This window comes from Anolis sagrei, chromosome 2 (genome assembly GCF_037176765.1).
Source record: "Anolis sagrei isolate rAnoSag1 chromosome 2, rAnoSag1.mat, whole genome shotgun sequence".
NCBI lineage: Eukaryota > Metazoa > Chordata > Lepidosauria > Squamata > Dactyloidae > Anolis > Anolis sagrei.
In genome coordinates, this window is record NC_090022.1 from 285,781,108 (window position 1) to 285,797,893 (window position 16,786).

The window sequence follows — 16,786 nt, forward strand, 5'->3', positions numbered from 1 at the left end:
ATAAATTAGCCGAAAATCCAAGGATCAGTAGAAGGCCCAAGGGAGAAATATGTTAATTGGTTAAAACTGGAAATAACAGAGCCTTATGGCAACTTAAAAACTAACAAAATTTACCATGATGAGCTTTTGCAGGCACTATCCATTTTAGCATAAACTTGATGTTTTCACTAGTTAGTTTCCATCTATGCAGTATTTATGTAGAGTGGGAATTGGACTATGCAGGACTGGGGCTCTCTGGGACATCATCACAAAGGCCCAAGGATTTGCCACACACTGTGGCAAATCCATGGGGTCCTGCCAGAGCCGTGGAGAAACCGTCACTTCATGCCCTGCATCTCCCAACTTATCTTGACCCTCCCATCCCACAGGAGGAAGCATTGCTGCCTTACTTCCCCTCATTGCTCCTAAAGCAACACAGGAAGCACCTGTGTTGCCACTGCAGTGGCATATGCCACTTGCTCTCCCCATATGGCACAAAGCCCAGCAAGAAATTCCTGTGAGTTGTATAATGGGCTTCATGTTGAAAGAAGAGAGCAAATAACATATGATAGGAAAATTAGTCCATGTGATGAGGTTGTAGATGTTGTTGGCTTACAAACATCCACCACCCCTAGCCAGCATAATCATTGGAGGCAGATGATGAATGTTGCCATCTCAGTGGCATCACTAGGAGAGTCCAGGGAGGTGACACCAGATTGACTGACTGAAAAAGTTGGGATCACGTGGATGTCTGGCAGAAATGCTACCTTTCTAGCTTCCTGGTCTCAAAAGAAAATGAGAGCCAGCTGCTGGCCTTAGTTAAAAACTTCTGCAGAGAAGAGTCAAGAAGCCAATAAAATATTATAGATTGGCTCTGAAGAAAAGAAGCTGAAAGGCAGAAGTTTCAAGAAAGCAGAAGGAATCTGGACATTAGACATAGATTGGAAGGGAATGAAGGGCTTTGACCCAGGACTTTGTAAAACACTTTGAGGCCTTTCTTGGCTGCCAGGGTTGAAAGGATATTCCAAGAGATTTATTTGTGTGTTTCCTTGCTCCATGGAACTTTAGCTCTCCCAGTCAATCTATACCAGTATAATTGTCTACAATTGTCATGCCAAATGTCTTGTGCTGCATCTATTTCAACTGTTGTTCTACTTCTCCTGCAGCTACTTCAACTGTTGTAGTCCCCAGTTGCCTATCTAAGGATGCTCTAAACTTAGATGGCTCTCATCTTGACTAAAATAACTAAGATGGTAAAGGGCACTCCGAGGAGTGCCTTAGGGAGCTGGGTAATATGTTTAGAAGGTCAAGTGGTAACATGATAGCCATGTTTAAATATTAAATGGATGCCATATTGAAAGAGGAGCAAGTTTGTTTTCTGCTGCTCTGGAAACCAGAACGTGGAATAAAGGTGTCAAACTACAGAGAAATAAATTCCACCCATACATTAGGAAAAACTTCCTGACGGTAAGAGCTGTTTGACAGTGGAATATGCAGCCAGGATTACTTTGAATGTTTATTCCTGGCGTGCAAGTTGCAGGTTTTGACACACCTTTTCCCGTTGTTGGCTGTGACTTCTGTGACCCCATCAGCCCTAATCATTGTATAGGGTGGCTAAGGCAACTGAGCCTTATGGCTCAACAGTATCTGAGGAAATGCATGGTTCTCCCCCTTACCCTGGTAGTTCCAATTAGATTATACCTAATGGGTAAAATGATATTTATATTAGTATTGACTCAATGAGTCTCATCTAGCTGGTAATATTAATAGTACAAGCACAAAACTTTAATGCGATCACTGACCAGCACAAAGCAGTGCACAAGTGCCCTGGGAGGGGAAGGATAACTCCCCAATGAAGCAGTTATTTAAAAGTAGATTAGAAAACAGTTTAAAATCACATTTTAAAACAGAGTTTATTGTAACAGGTATAGAACCGAGGGGGGGGGGGGGAGATTGATAGGAGTGGTCAAAAACACTGGGGAGGGGGAGAGTGCTAAAGGGGAAGGGAGAGACACATTGCGAGTCTAGTAGCATTTCATCTGTAACATGTTGCTCTAACTACATTCCCAACAGAGTGTTGCCTTGTGGGGTCAGTCATCATCTGAATAATTTTAAGTGCAGAAGCACAAAACTTAGCAACGCTGTAGGTTATTAGAATTCAGCCCCAGACTTTAAACCAGTGATGTATCAGATGTTGAATAGAGCCTTTTTCATTGTTTACTTAAAATTAATTCAATATTTTCTTTCCTGTAGCCTACTGTCTTTACATCATGGGAACAAGATTTATTTTAAGTTATCCATTGTGTATAATAACATAACCTGCACAAATTTAAGGTAGAAGAATTTGGTATGTACTTTTTTGAAAGATATCCGAAACATCTCAGATATTCCATGTTAAAATATCACAGGAGAGATGTTAGAGACAAGAGACCATTTATACTGGGTAAAATTAAAACCATATTCTGAACATTTGAAATTAATTCAATTATAAATCAGACTCATTCTGAACTGGCAATGCCTCTGGGCCCTACTATGGCATCTTCCTAGCCTTGGCAAGTGAGCCAAAGGCATTGAGAGGTGCAGATGATTAATGTGGTGCCAGCCTTCTGGAAATGACTGTTCTGAAAAGGCTGGCAGAACTGGAACACGGCAGGACATCCACTTCTTTCCACCTCCTCCACACTTTTAACATAGATGGCCAAGTGTCTTTCTGCCATGCTGCCTTAGGGGCCAGCTGCTATGCATGGATATAGTTGCACCTAACTCCTTGGACAGATATGAAGAAATTCAGATTTATGCACAAGTCAGCTACAGTGAAAGCCTCTGGTTATGAGGAGCCTCTAAATGCAAAACAAAAACAAAACCACTCATGTAAAAGAAACATTTTGAATAATATTAGGGATGTAAATCTTAGTTCATTCTTGCATGTAAGGACAAATTATTTCAAACCTTTTTTATCTGCCAGGCAAAATGAGGAGAATCTGTGCACATTTTTTCAATGCCTTCTCACACTTCTGAATGTTTTTGTTCAAAACAGCTGGTTAATTGTCGAAATGATATTCAACTTCCTACACTCCCTCCCCCCAAAGGCCCAAAAGTCTTATTGCAGAACCCCTCCACACGTATGCGTGCACGCACACATTTTCATGGCAAATCTCACCATTTTTTTCAACACAGTGTCTTAATGTGGTGAGACACTATTTCTCAGTGAAGGCAAGAACATTTCAGAACAATATGACTGCTATATCCATAGGGGGTGAATTCCTGGATTTGACATGGATACAGGAAACTATTGCTAATTGTGAACCCTATTGAAATGAAGAAGCTCCAGCTCAAGGATGTCATAAAGTTGCACAGGAACACCAAGAAAATGTCCAGAGGGGGTGTGTTTTGTCAGATATGGATAAATAAAACCACAGGTACTGGTCTCATGGATATGCTGGAAAGCACCCTGAGTTCCCTCAGGGAAATAGGGCGGGTTATAAATAAAGTTATTGTTGTTTTGTTGTTTGTTGTTGTTATTGTTGTTATTATTATTATTATTATTATTATTATTATTATTATTATTGGGGTCATACAGTATTTGTTCTCTCTCAATATGCATAAGCTATAAGATGTGGCTGCCCCTCAGCTCCAGAACTCACTTCCTAGGGAAGCCAGAATGGCCTTTTCCCTCCTGTCTTTCCAGTAGTAGCTAAAACTTTTTTTATTCAGATATGCTTCAAAGAAGGTTTTTAAGATCAGTTCATTGGGTGCTGTGGTTTTTAATTCAAGAGGTGGTGTGGGTGGGTTGGGGTGGTGGTGGGGGTAATATGAGTTTTAGATGCTATTTTAGTATATCCACTGTATTTTAATTTTGTTTTTACAACACTGGTACTATTTAATTGCAGTTTAACTTTTGTATTGTACCTTTTAAATTTGCCTAGTGTGGAGAGTTAGCTGTCTTGACTCCTCACAGGGAGAAATGGTGGGGTATAAATAAAGATGATGACGATGATGTCCAAGGGACCTCTTCAATTCAACATAAGGTAGGATATCATTATATCTAGATCTAGTCCAGATATCATGGTGAATAGTTCCACAAGACAGGCCCCACCATAAGTGTCATAGGCCCCTTCTACACTGCCATATGAAATCCAGATTATCTACTTACAGCTGGATTATATGGCAGTGTAGACTCATATAATCCTGTTCAAAGCAGATAATGTATATTATCCAATTTGATTATCTGGATTATATGTCAGTGTAGATGGGGCCATCTCTTCCTCAGGCATCAGATGCTGAAGGATGGGGAGAAGCAGCAAGAAATTGTTGCATGTGTGTAACATGAAGTCTGTCCTAAACCTCGTCAGTTAGTCTGCTATTCTCAGTATGGTACAATATGTTCTCCCACTTCCACTGTTACAATTCAATTTACTGCCAGTCCAGTTAATTGTTGTACAAAGTACATCCTAAAATTGTCTCAAAGCCTTCCCCAAACACTCCAGAATTAAGATGAAACACTGGATTGAGCCTGCTTACTGGGTCAGTGTAGCTGTGCCCTTAGGGTTCAGCCCCCAGCTCTTTCTAGCCAGAGTTTCATCCTAGATGGCATGTTAGTGTGGAAATCTGGAGCAAGAAATTCTACAAGTGTATACCTCCCAGGTACAAAACACATTTGTGCTTGCAGAAATAGGTCATAAGTACTAATTTTCAAAAAAACATTGTTCACTCACTGTGAAAAATGTCAATTTAGTCACCCACATGGCTTTCTAGAGTTTGTGTGTATATGTGTTGGAACCTGATTCTGTTTTAACATGGGACAACAGTCTTTTGCAAGTCACTTTCCCTGGCCTTTCATTGAACATCATGATTGAAAAAGGACATATTGGCCACGACTTGTGAGACTGTATTGAAAGTTCATTAGAGGCCCCCATAAATATTCACCAACAGCAAATGGTGATTTTAATGGGTCATTGTCCAGGCCTCAGCACACAGCAGATTGTCACAGTTGCCAGGGGTAACTCCCTGTCTGTGTTGCCTGTGGTCAGGCTCAAAGAGAACAGCTGGGGTATACAGTGCTCACGCCATGTGAGAAAGAGATGGTGCCTCCTTATTGACACACACAAAAAAATTAAACAGAAAGAGCTATGTTCTTCCCACTGTGGTTATGCCCAGTTCTTAATTTGTATTTAGAACTTGGTCCCCTACCATCTGTGCATGTCACTATTTGCAAGATCTCCAAGGAATCAGAGTGCCATTGTTTGAATGATCTGATTAAATAGCTCAGGAAAAGCAATACATCATTTATAAAGGGGGGATTGGAGACAGTTTACAGTGGTGTTCCCATTGTTCTTTAGGGCTTTTCTTCATTTAAGTTTGCTTTTACACTAAGCTAGAGCATGATAAAGAGAACAGGTCCAAAGAGCAGCCATGGACTGTCAATACTGGAACCTCCAGGTGTCATTTGTAGTGATTTATATAGCATCCTTTTGGTTTGCTTGGTCAACAATGGTCTCTCTCCTTCCTCTTTGGGATAGCATCTCTTTAAGAGAAATGACCAAGGAAGTTAAGTAACATAAACATAGATATTCTAAAGAGGAAGGAACATTTTTTATAACAGATTGAGAGAATTAGGAAGGAATAAAATGACATCTCTCTCTTTTTCCCTAGCTGTTTGACCCCACTGTGCTGGTCAGTGACCAGAATAAAGTCTTGTATTGTATTGTATTGTATTGAGTGTCCCACATAAGCCAACAGTGTGTTGTATTGAAACCTTCTTTAAAAGTAAAGGAACTATTTTAATTATTAATCAGAAACATAGAAGTAAAGAATTGTTTTGGAGCATTATAATTATAATGGTGCCTAAACACCCTAAATGAATGAAATCCCATCTGATCTTGGAAACTAAGTAGGTTTAGTACTTGGATGTGAGACTACCTATGGATATCAAGAGATGTAGGCTATATTTCAGGGGAAGGAACTGGCAAAATCACTTCTGAGGATTCCTAGCCTAAGATAATCCTATGAAATTCATGTAGTTACCATAGTTTAACGGGCAGCCTTGTAGTCAGCATGGTGCAGTGGTTTGAGTGTTGGACTATGATCTTGGAGACCAGGGTTCAAATCTCCTCTTGGTTATGAAACCCACTGAGTGACCTTTTAGCCTTACAATAAGTGGTTTTGGCCATGGCCTCTGAATTAAGCAGAAAGTTGAGTCACACAAAGTTGCTCATTCTTCAAAGATGCATTTAAGTGTTTGTTTTGGTGGGGCTGCAGACAAAGCAAGCACATTTACATTTATGTCATTGGTTGTAGAATACACAGAAGAGTGGCATAGTAGACCACTACTTAACTATGAGAATCTGAATTATACTTGTATAACTCAGCTAATTCAGATGCTTTCTTGAAGAAACCCACTAAGCCTTATGAATGAATAAAGACTTTCAAAAGTTCTCTTCCTTTTGATTGAGATCACAAGCACATTCACACTTTTTGTGAGTTCTTATTTGGAAATATGTGACCAGAATAATAAGCATACTGAAATCACAATGTCTTTACTTTCTAGAAAACTCAGGAATCCCAACAACACCAAGAAAGGAAAACCCTTAATAAGATAGTATGGGGAAATCATATATTTGGGTGTTCACTCCCATAATCCTCCAAGGTGGCTATGAGATTCTTGCATTTGCAATGAGAACTATTTACTAAAACTATTGGACATTCTGTCCCCTCTCTCATATCTAATAATGGGACACTTGAAGAAACAACTGCAAGGTTAAACAGCAAATTAAACCAGCATCACCACTATCATATTTTTTGAAAATTATATATGCCACAATATTTGTGTGAATTAGCCCTTGATTTACATTTCTATGAATATAATTAAAGATGAATAGCTTCAGTGACTTAAGACTATTTTGAGTCTTTTTGATTTTCCAAAGGAGAGGAGCAAAGGTGGAATTGGTCTTATGCCACTGCCTCTCTAATCTATTTGTTCATAACTGTTTTTCTAAATTGTATTTATTTCGAAGCTTACCAAAAACTGAGTTTCAACAGAGATATATGAGTAATATGTAAACAAACAGTCCCATAACAAACTAACAATTTAACGTTGCTATCTGAAACAATGAGAAGTGCCTAGGATTTTGCTAGTCAATAAAAAGGGAAAGGAAATGGGAATTTAGCAGCACCTTTCAGAGTAGTGAATGTATATTGCAACATTAACTAAATTAATTAGCCTCAAAGGCACTGTTAATTTCTCTTTCCACCTCTACCCCCTTTCTTTCTTAAGTTACAAGAGACTAACATGGTATTGCCTAAGAACTATTATATATCCAATTTTCTATATCCATGGATTCTGCATCCACAAATTCAACCATAAGCAAAAGCTGATTTTGCCATTTTATTTTTTGCAGCATTGTTTCTTTCATAGATTTGGGTATCCATGGGAGGGCCTGGAACCAAACTCCAGCAGATACCAATTGTATATTGTACCTGTTGCAAATATTTAGCTGCTTCCTTACCCAATAATATTGAGGAAACCAATCAGTTTCTGCCATTCAATCATTTTACCCAGGTTTTTGTATTGAAGAGCAATCTTTATTAGACTAACCAGTATCACTCTGGTTCTGTGATATTCCACTTGCTTGAGTCAGCTGCAGGCTTATATGTCAGTGGTATGGTAAATATAAAGGAGCTGTCCTGAGGGCTGAATCTATTTTAAGGTTGTTTTTTTTTCCATGTCAGGAGTGAGTTCGGAATCACTGCATTGCTGTGAGTTTTCCAGGCTGTATGGCCATGTTCCAGAAGCATACTCTCCTGACATTTCACCCACATCTATGGCAGGCACCGTCAGAGGTTGTGAGGTCTGTTGGAAACTAGGCTTAGGTGGAAACTTGCCTAGTTTCCAATAGACCTCACTTCCGAGGATGCCTTCCATAGATGTGTGTGAAATGTCAGGAGAAAATGCTTCTGGAACATGGCCATACAGCCTGGAAAACTCACAGGAACCCAACCTTGTGAATTGTCCTTTTAAAGTTTGGATTCAAGATACTGAACAGATTATTTGCATCACTCACATAGAAGCAGTTAGCCACTGCTGTCATTTTCTTTACAACACCACATATTTTCATCATTGCAGGGAAGGATAAGATATGTTCATAAGGAGATGAAGGATTTACTAGTGCAGTTGTCAGTCTTGGCCTTTTCTTTTACCTTCTCAATATATGTCCACACTGTATCATAGAGCAAGACAAATGATAAAAACAGTAGGCAACATATAAAACACAGACGTGATTCTGCATAGCAGTAGTATGATTTCCTCCTTCTAAGGAGGCAATGGAGGGATAGTCCTGGAATATTTTCTGCATCTCTAATGAACCCTTTTAGTAGTTGATCCAAGGGCAGAGCATATTGCATTTCTGCTGAAATGAAAACAGATGGCACACAAAGATGAATGATGACTTGCTGGGCTTGCTATAGACTACCGAATGCAATTGCACTACCGCTAGCAAAAGGTCAGGGGCCGGTGAGGGTCACATGGTTCAAGGCTCTGGTAATCCTGTTAATTAAAGACAGAAATTCTGCATATCCTTTTCATCTTACCAGGCTCAGGGATGATTAGCTGTGCGCTGGTCTGTGCGTTTCCAGCATCATTTTCAGCTATGCACTGGTAAAAGCCTTCATCTGACTTTACCAACCCCAGAATTCGCAGGTTGCTGCCACCCTAGAGAGACAAAAAGAAGCAAAGAGAATTATCTCAAGATGGGTTTCACACACTTCAGATAGAAGAGACCCACTGAGTTCATATTACAAGAGATTTGGACTAAAGATCTGGAAGGACTTCCTGGTGATGTGAGCTTTTTGACAGAGAGATTGACAGCCTTAGAAAATAGTGGTGCATCCTTCCTAGAAAATTAGAAGCATAGCTCAGACTAGGAACAGCTTTCCTAGATCAAGTCAAGGCTGAATTGGATGAGATCATCTTGATACTACAATTTTGCAGAGAAATGATGGGCAAAATATAGGTCACAAGACTGCTTGCAGCTCCTATCCGTGGGCCACCCTTGGGCTCCCACAGACCTCCCTCAATACCCCCATCTTCAGGGGAAAATGTTTATTTTCCACTAAAATTAGGGCTATCTTGAAGGCTTTGTAGCCTCAGATGACCCAGGAATGATTATGTTGAGAGTTATGGTCCAGCAAAATTTCCAGTTTCAAATTAAGCCATAACAAATAAGACAATTGTAAAGGGCTTCCTATGTATGTCTACTTAGAGGGAAATCCTGTTTCAATCACCAGAGATTCTATGTGAGCATAGCAGGATAACTTTCAACCAGTTACAGTCAGCCTTCCACATTCACTGGAGGAAGAGGTGCAGAGCACCCATAAAATTGGAAAACTGCTATTGAGAGAACACTGTTCTAGGAATCTAGATCCTCCAATACAACTCAAACATTAATTTCTGCTAAATGCTGACCACAGAGTTGTGCTGGAGGATCTAGAGCAGTGGTTCCCAACCTGGGGTCCCCAGATGTTTTTGGTAGGGCTGGGCAACCACGGAAAAATTTGTTTCTAAACTCGATTCGTTTTTTGGGGTTTTTTGCGTTTCGATATTTAAAAGAATTCCGAAATTTTTCTTTAAAAAAGTTCGATATTTACGAAATTTCGTAAAATTATGAAACAATACGAAACGAATACGAAACGAATACGAATCGATTCGTTAATGGCGGACGCGACCGTGCAATATGCTAAAAAACCTCCATATGGGACAGGGGGAACTTCTGAAGCTTCCCTCTCCCTCTGTTGTTGACTGTTGGTGTGATATTTATAATTTTTTTCACTGATTAAACAAACAACAGCTAAAAAACTTGCCCAGACATGCGGAAATAATAACGAAACGATTTCGAAACGATTTCGAAACAAATACGAAACGAATACGAAGCAATTACGAAACGAATTGAAACATTCGTTTTGTTTTTTAGATGCTCCTGAATGGTTCGTTATCGCTTCGTAACCAAAAAAAATAACGAATTTTTAACGAATTACAAAATTACGAAACAAAACCGCCCAGCCCTAGTTTTTGGCCTACAACTCCCAGAAATCCCAGCCAGTTTACCAGCTGTTATGATTTCTGGGAGTTGAAGGCCAAAAACATCTGGGGACCCCAGGTTGAGAACCACTGATCTAGAGTTTCCTAGATAGTTTCCAGCACAACAATATGGTCGACTTCCAGCGATCTGGAGGACTTTGCTACCTCAGAGCATGGTGGAGTTTCTTCTGGAGGTTTTTAAGCAGAGGTTGAGTGGCCATCTACTAGGAGTGCTTTGATTCTGTATTCTTTCATGGCAGGGGGTTAGGAAGGATAGCCCTTGTGGTCTCTTCTAACTCTAGGATCCTACGATTCCATGAATAATCAATTTTGCAAAAGTAAAACCCATAAATTTATTTATTTCATAATATTAGCAGTTCTCTTTTGGAATGTGGCTTTGGAAAATACTGAAAGAAACCATTTAAAACAGGGGTCCTCAAACTAAGGCCCGGGGGCCGGATGCGGCCCTCCAAGGTCATTTACCCGGCCCTTGCTCTGGGTCAACCTAAGTCTGAAACTACTTGAAAGCACACAACAACAACAATCCTACCTCATCAGCCAAAAGCAGGCCCACACACCCCACTGAAATACTAATAAGTTTATATTGGTTAAAATTGTTCTTAATTTTAATTATTGTATTGTTTTTAAGTGGGTTTTTTTCACTACAAATAAGATATGTGCAGTGTGCATAGGAATTCATCCATGTTTTTTTCAAATTATAATCTGGCCCTCCAACAATTTTGGGGACTATGACCTGGCCCTCTGTTTAAAAAGTTTGAAGACCCCTGATTTAAAACAACATTTTTCTTAGAAGATTGGCTTTCATAAAACTTTGCTTAAAAGAACCTGTGGAAGGTAAGGTACGATTATACAGCCATTCCCAACTATCTTCCCCAGCCTTAAGAGGACTGTAGTAAAATGCACACTCATTTTAAAAAATGTGCTGACTCCCATCGTTCACTCAGCTGCCAAGAATTGGACTGACTAGAAATAATAACAATACTGCAAATGCAGAAAACTAGCTCCAACCCCTTACGCAATACTTAAAATCAGTTAAATTTGACATTAAAGGAGGCTGTATTACATATTTGTTCTGATAAATTTCATTGTGTTGTGAGCTGAAAATTAAAGCAAATACTTCCGATTAAGAAGAAGAATTTGAAGGTCATCTCCACTGAGACCTAGGAGGATTTAAAGAGTCACAAAGTTTGGGAGAAGGTGTGTGATTATATATCGACAATACTTGGGCAGGATTTAATCTTGCAGGTACTCTTGGCAGGTAATAATAAGTGATGCTGCATAACTTTGGCTTTTGAGGGAGTACTTTTGGCACCATTCTTGATTCAATTTTATTTTTTATGTTCTGCTTTGAATGATGCCCCTTATTAAAATGTTCCTCTCTGAAAGGAAGATTCTGAAAGGATATATCTGCCCTTCTTCCAATTACATAATGAAATTTTCCACATCTTGGCAAGCAGAGTTATGACTGCCTGATTGTCTTTATTATAAACAGCAATGGCGAGTAAAGTTGCCTGAACTTGGATGCTCATACCGCAGAGTAAATCTTCTTTGAAAAGAATGGAGAAAGCGCCTCAGCCTTTTATGAACTAGAACAGGTTTAATTTAGATAATCATTGTCAATTTCACTTAATAGAAGGAGCATTAATTAGGAAAGGGGCACTGCATAAGCAAGCTGATTTATAAGCTCAACCTCTCAAAGCAAAGTCTTTACGGGGAGAAGCAATTATCACTTGGCCAATGTGTTTACTAAACTCTAGTTGAGTACTTCTCAAAGGGAGAAAGCATTTTCAAATACCTGACATTGTGTGTACAGAGCTGTGATATTAGACACACAATAGATTAGGATCTGTAATTGCACCTTCTCCATGAAGTTTTGACTTATGATGACTCTATGAATGAAAGTCCTCCTGTACTCAAAAGGCCTGCTCAGGTCTTGACTTCCCAGATTCTGTCTATCCATCTGGAATATGGTCTCCCTCTGTTCCTACTGGCTCCTCCAGATGTTTTGAACTTCCCAGAGTCCCTGATAATGGCCATATTTGGTGAAGCTTCTGGGAAATGAAGTCCAAAGCTTTTGGAGAACTAAAGGTTGGTGTTCTAGCTTAGTTTCCTTCAATCTATTTCTCATATGGATTGAAGTGAGTCCATGAGTACCATGTGTCAGATAACTGAAGATCATTGTTTTATGGCAATGCTTTTCACTGACACATCCACAAAACTTATAACAGGTTCTTCAAAGAGAGGATGAAGCTTCCTCAAGATCTACACTATAGATTTTAACTGCCATGGCTCTATGCTATGGAATCCTTGCAGTTATACATTTTTTGACAGAGAAGGCTAAAGATCTAGTAAAACTGCAGCTCCCATAATTCCATAGTACTGGGTCATGGCTGTTAAAGTTGTGTCAAACTGAAGTAATTCTATAGTATAGATGCACCCAGATAGATTCCCTTGCAGTGAAAGTCCACAGTGGGAGTGTCATAAGTGGTGCTGGAAGTTCTAGTCCCCAAAAGTAATGATTTCACATTCTGGTTTTAGGATATAGCATACTCTGTGAGACCTAGCCATACTCCATTATATTTTACCCAAAAAAGGTCCCACAATAATCTGAAGTTTAAAATCCAGAGGTTTTTAAAGATAGTGACAGACATTCAATATAGAGTTCTCTCTAAAAAAATTCCTACAACCTGTTATCAGTCTTAAAAACATAAATTGCTGTTTATAAGAAAACACTAAGAAAAAAATACATTCATGATCAAACTACATATGAGTTAAAATTAGTCTTCACATATAATGTGGGTGCTTTTTTTAAAAGGGGTAATTTAAAAAAAACTAGTGCTTAAATGTGAAAATTGATTGATTTACTAATCCAGTTTAGCTTCAAGATTAACTCAATCATGAAACCCAAGTATTCTAGTCTTGTTGACTAGAAGCTTTAGAAGCTATTTATTTACTGTATTTGTATACCGCCCTTCTCAGCCTATTCGGCAACTCAAGGTGGTTTAGCTAAGGAAGGGAGATCTAAGTAAATCATCATGATGACTATGCATGTCTTTGATGAGTGTCAACCTTGATGTCATCTGAGCTGATCAATTCAGAGGCAATATGCATGGATACAAGGAACAGCTAAACGAGTTAGTGGGTAGTTCGGTGCATCTGATTGTTTCACGGAAAAGGTCAGAATCATTGTGGTCCTCTTCCAAGCTTTTAGATATTACTCTTAAAAAAGAATTTTATTCTTAGAATGATCCCTGATTGGCCAGAAGTCCCCAATTGGTCATTCTGTTCTTGTTTCAGTTAACGATAAGAATACATAAATAGTACCTCTGGTTGACTGCATGACATTGTGATGTCAACATGTCTACTTCAGATTGTTGATTGGCTATCATCCCTGACTCAGAAAAAACAACCTTAAGTAGTGAGAAGAAATAGGGGGCGCCAAAGCCTTTGAATAAACTTTCTTTAAGAGGATGCTTCCTATGGAATTTTTTTTAGGAAAAGTGTCTATAGAAGGCATCACTTAATGCTAATTTTGATGTCACTATTACTCTCTTTTGGAAAGTCTTGAACTCTTTTGGTTGTGTAACAATTTTAAAATAATTACCACTATTTGAAAATAATCACTAGGAATGACGACTTCTCCATTCTTGATCCACTGCACTGTAGGGACTGGTTTACCAGAGACAGCACATTCGAACTCAATGTCCATACTCTCGTAGGCATAGAGATTTGAAGGATGATTGATAAACCATGGTGGAACTGAAAGAACAAAAGGGAAAAAATGCAACAGTTTAAACAGACATCAATGTACTTGAAGAAAGCTGTAGTAAGAAATAATAATAGTAATAATAATAATAATCTTCAATGATATACACACAATCAGGATGAAGGAGTCTTAGGACAAAACTAGGCAATATATTCAGCACATTTTTAGAAAAGGTACTAATTTGAGTGGTTAAATACATCATTTGTTATAGCAGCATGCACCTGTGCATCTTGCATTTAACATGTTTTGATTTGTGATTTACCATCAGGAGGTAAGTATCCTTTAATTTGCCAGTCTGACCGCTGGCACACTTGCCATTTTGTGAGAGGAAAAGCAGATTAATCTAAGGAAATGGTTATTCACTGTAATATATAGTCCGGCCCATACAGAATGCAGTGAAATGCAGCCATATGAAAACTATGTTTTCATGATGCATAGTGCTTCAAAACTGGCCAAGCCATAGATGTTTTAGGCAAATCTTTGAAAATCTCACTGAAAAAACATATGGGCATCCTTTTTATTTGCTTAAGTATACTTACTTACTTACTTACTTAGGCGATCCCTCGTTTTCCGAGTATGATGGTCCTCCAATGTTCTTGTGGGTCCGTAAGTGGCTGTGGAGCCCTATTCTTGCTCTGCATCTTCTTCCGCAGTGAGGGCATTGGTTTCCAGGTGGAAGGCGGTCCCGGTCGGGGTTGGCTTGACGCGCCTTCCTCCTAGCACGTTTCTCTCTTTCACCCTCCACTCGTGCCTCCTCGAATTCTGCAGCACTGCTGGTCACAGCCGACCTCCAGCTGGAGCGCTCAAGGGCCAGGGCTTCCCAGTTCTCAGTGTCTATGCCAGAGTTTTTAAGGTTGGCTTTGAGCCCATCTTTAAATCTCTTTTCCTGTCCACCGACATTCCGTTTTCCGTTGATAAGTTCGGAATAGAGCAACTGCTTTGGGAGACGGTGGTCAGGCATCCGGACAACGTGGCCAGCCCAGCGGAGTTGATGTTGGAGGACCATCGCTTCAATGCTGGTGGTCTTTGCTTCTTCCAGCACACTGACGTTTGTCCGCTTGTCTTCCCAGGAGATTTGCAGGATTTTCCGGAGGCAGCGCTGATGGAATCGTTCCAGGAGTTGCATGTGACGTCTGTAGACAGTCCACGTCTCACAGGCGTATAGCAGGGTTGGGAGGACAATAGCTTTATAGACAAGCACCTTGGTCTCCCTACGGATGTCCCGGTCCTCAAACACTCTCTGCTTCATTCGGGAAAATGCTGCACTTGCGGAGCTCAGGCGGTGTTGTATTTCAGCGTCGATGTTGACTTTGGTGGAGAGGTGGCTGCCAAGGTAGCGGAAATGGTCAACATTTTCTAATGTTACACCATTAAGCTGTATCTCTGGCATTGGGGAGGAGTTGGCTGGTGACTGCTGGAAGAGCACTTTGGTTTTCTCAATGTTCAGTGACAGGCCAAGCTTCGTGTATGCTTCTGCGAAGGTGTTTAGAGTGGCTTGTAGATCTTCTTCTGTATGCGCACAGACGACATTGTCATCAGCATACTGGAGTTCTATAACAGATGTTGTTGTAACTTTGGTTTTGGCTTTCAGTCTGCTGAGGTTAAACAGCTTGCCATCTGTCCGATAGATGATTTCCACTCCGGTGGGAAGCTTCCCATCAACAAGGTGAAGTATCATTGCGATGAAGATGGAGAATAGAGTTGGGGCAATAACACATCCCTGTTTGACACCCGATTCCACCTTAAATGGGTCACTTTGGGAGCCATTGCTGTCCAAGACTGTTGCCATCATGTCATCGTGGAGGAGCCGCAGGATGTTCACAAATTTGTTAGGGCATCCGATTTTGTGGAGGATGGTCCAGAGAGCGCTGCGATTCACTGTGTCGAATGCCTTGGCAAGGTCGATGAATGCCATGTACAGAGGTTGGTTTTGTTCCCTGCATTTTTCTTGGAGCTGTCGTGCAGTGAAGATCATGTCCACGGTTCCTCTGGAGGGGCGGAAGCCGTTCTGGGATTCTGGGAGGGTGTCTTCTGAGAGGGGCAGGAGGCGGTTTGCAAGGATTCTTGCGAGGATTTTCCCAGCGGAGGTTAGAAGGGAGATACCTCGATAGTTTCCGCAGTCTGTTCTTTCCCCTTTTTTGAAGAGGGTGATGATGGTGGCATCCTTGAAGTCTGCTGGGATTTTCTCGGTCACCCACACTTTTTCTATGAGCTGGTGGAGTTGGTGTGTCAGCTCAGGTCCTCCCTCTTTGAAGATTTCAGCAGGGATCCCATCCGGTCCGCTGGCTTTGTTATTCTTCTGCTGGCTGATGGCATTGCTGACTTCTTCCAAACTAGGCGGTGCTGCAAGCTCATCCCTGGTTTGTTGTTGCGGGATTTGTGAGAGGACCTCTTCGGCCACATTGGAGCTGCGGTTCAGGAGGCTTTGGTAGTGTTCTTTCCAACGTAGTGCAGTTGAGTTTTGGTCCTTCAGGAGTTTGGTTCCATCTGATGAGCGTAGAGGCTGTATGCCATGGTTTCTTGGTCCGTAGATGACCTTTGTGGCTTTGAAAAATCCTTGAGCATTATGGGTATCTGCCAGGTGTTGGATTTCTTCAGCCTTCTTTGTCCACCAGATGTTCTTGAGTTCTCTTGTCCTTCTTTGGACCTCGGCTTTTGCACTAGCGTAGATCTTTTTCTTAGCAGCACAGTTGATGTTTCTCTGCCATGTTTGGAAGGCTTTCCTTTTCTTGTCAATTAGCTGTTGGATCTCGATGTCATTTTCATCAAACCAGTCTTGATGTTTCTTGGCTTGGTATCCAATAGTTTCTTCGCAGGCTTGGATGATGGAGGTCTTCAGTTTGTTCCAATGTTCCTCAACATTTTCGGGGTGTTCTGTGGGTAGATGGTTCTTGAGTGCTGTTTGGAGATGGGCTCGTCTGGAGGGCTCCTGAAGGGCTTGGGTGTTC

The 16,786-nt window shown here is 40.5% G+C and overlaps 1 protein-coding gene across 4 annotated transcripts in view; it reads right to left on the reverse strand.

Moving 5' to 3' along the window:
* DCC (DCC netrin 1 receptor) overlaps positions 1-16,786 on the reverse strand; it is a 1,101,219-nt gene that overhangs the window by 414,459 nt on the left and 669,974 nt on the right. For all 4 annotated transcript variants that reach the window (XM_060761267.2, XM_060761265.2, XM_060761264.2 and 1 more), the window contains exons 6-7: positions 13,677-13,831; positions 8,566-8,686 (exon numbers count right to left, since the gene is read on the reverse strand). In XM_060761267.2, the coding sequence (XP_060617250.2) occupies positions 8,566-8,686; positions 13,677-13,831 (276 nt within the window). The remainder of the gene's footprint in view (positions 1-8,565; positions 8,687-13,676; positions 13,832-16,786) is intronic.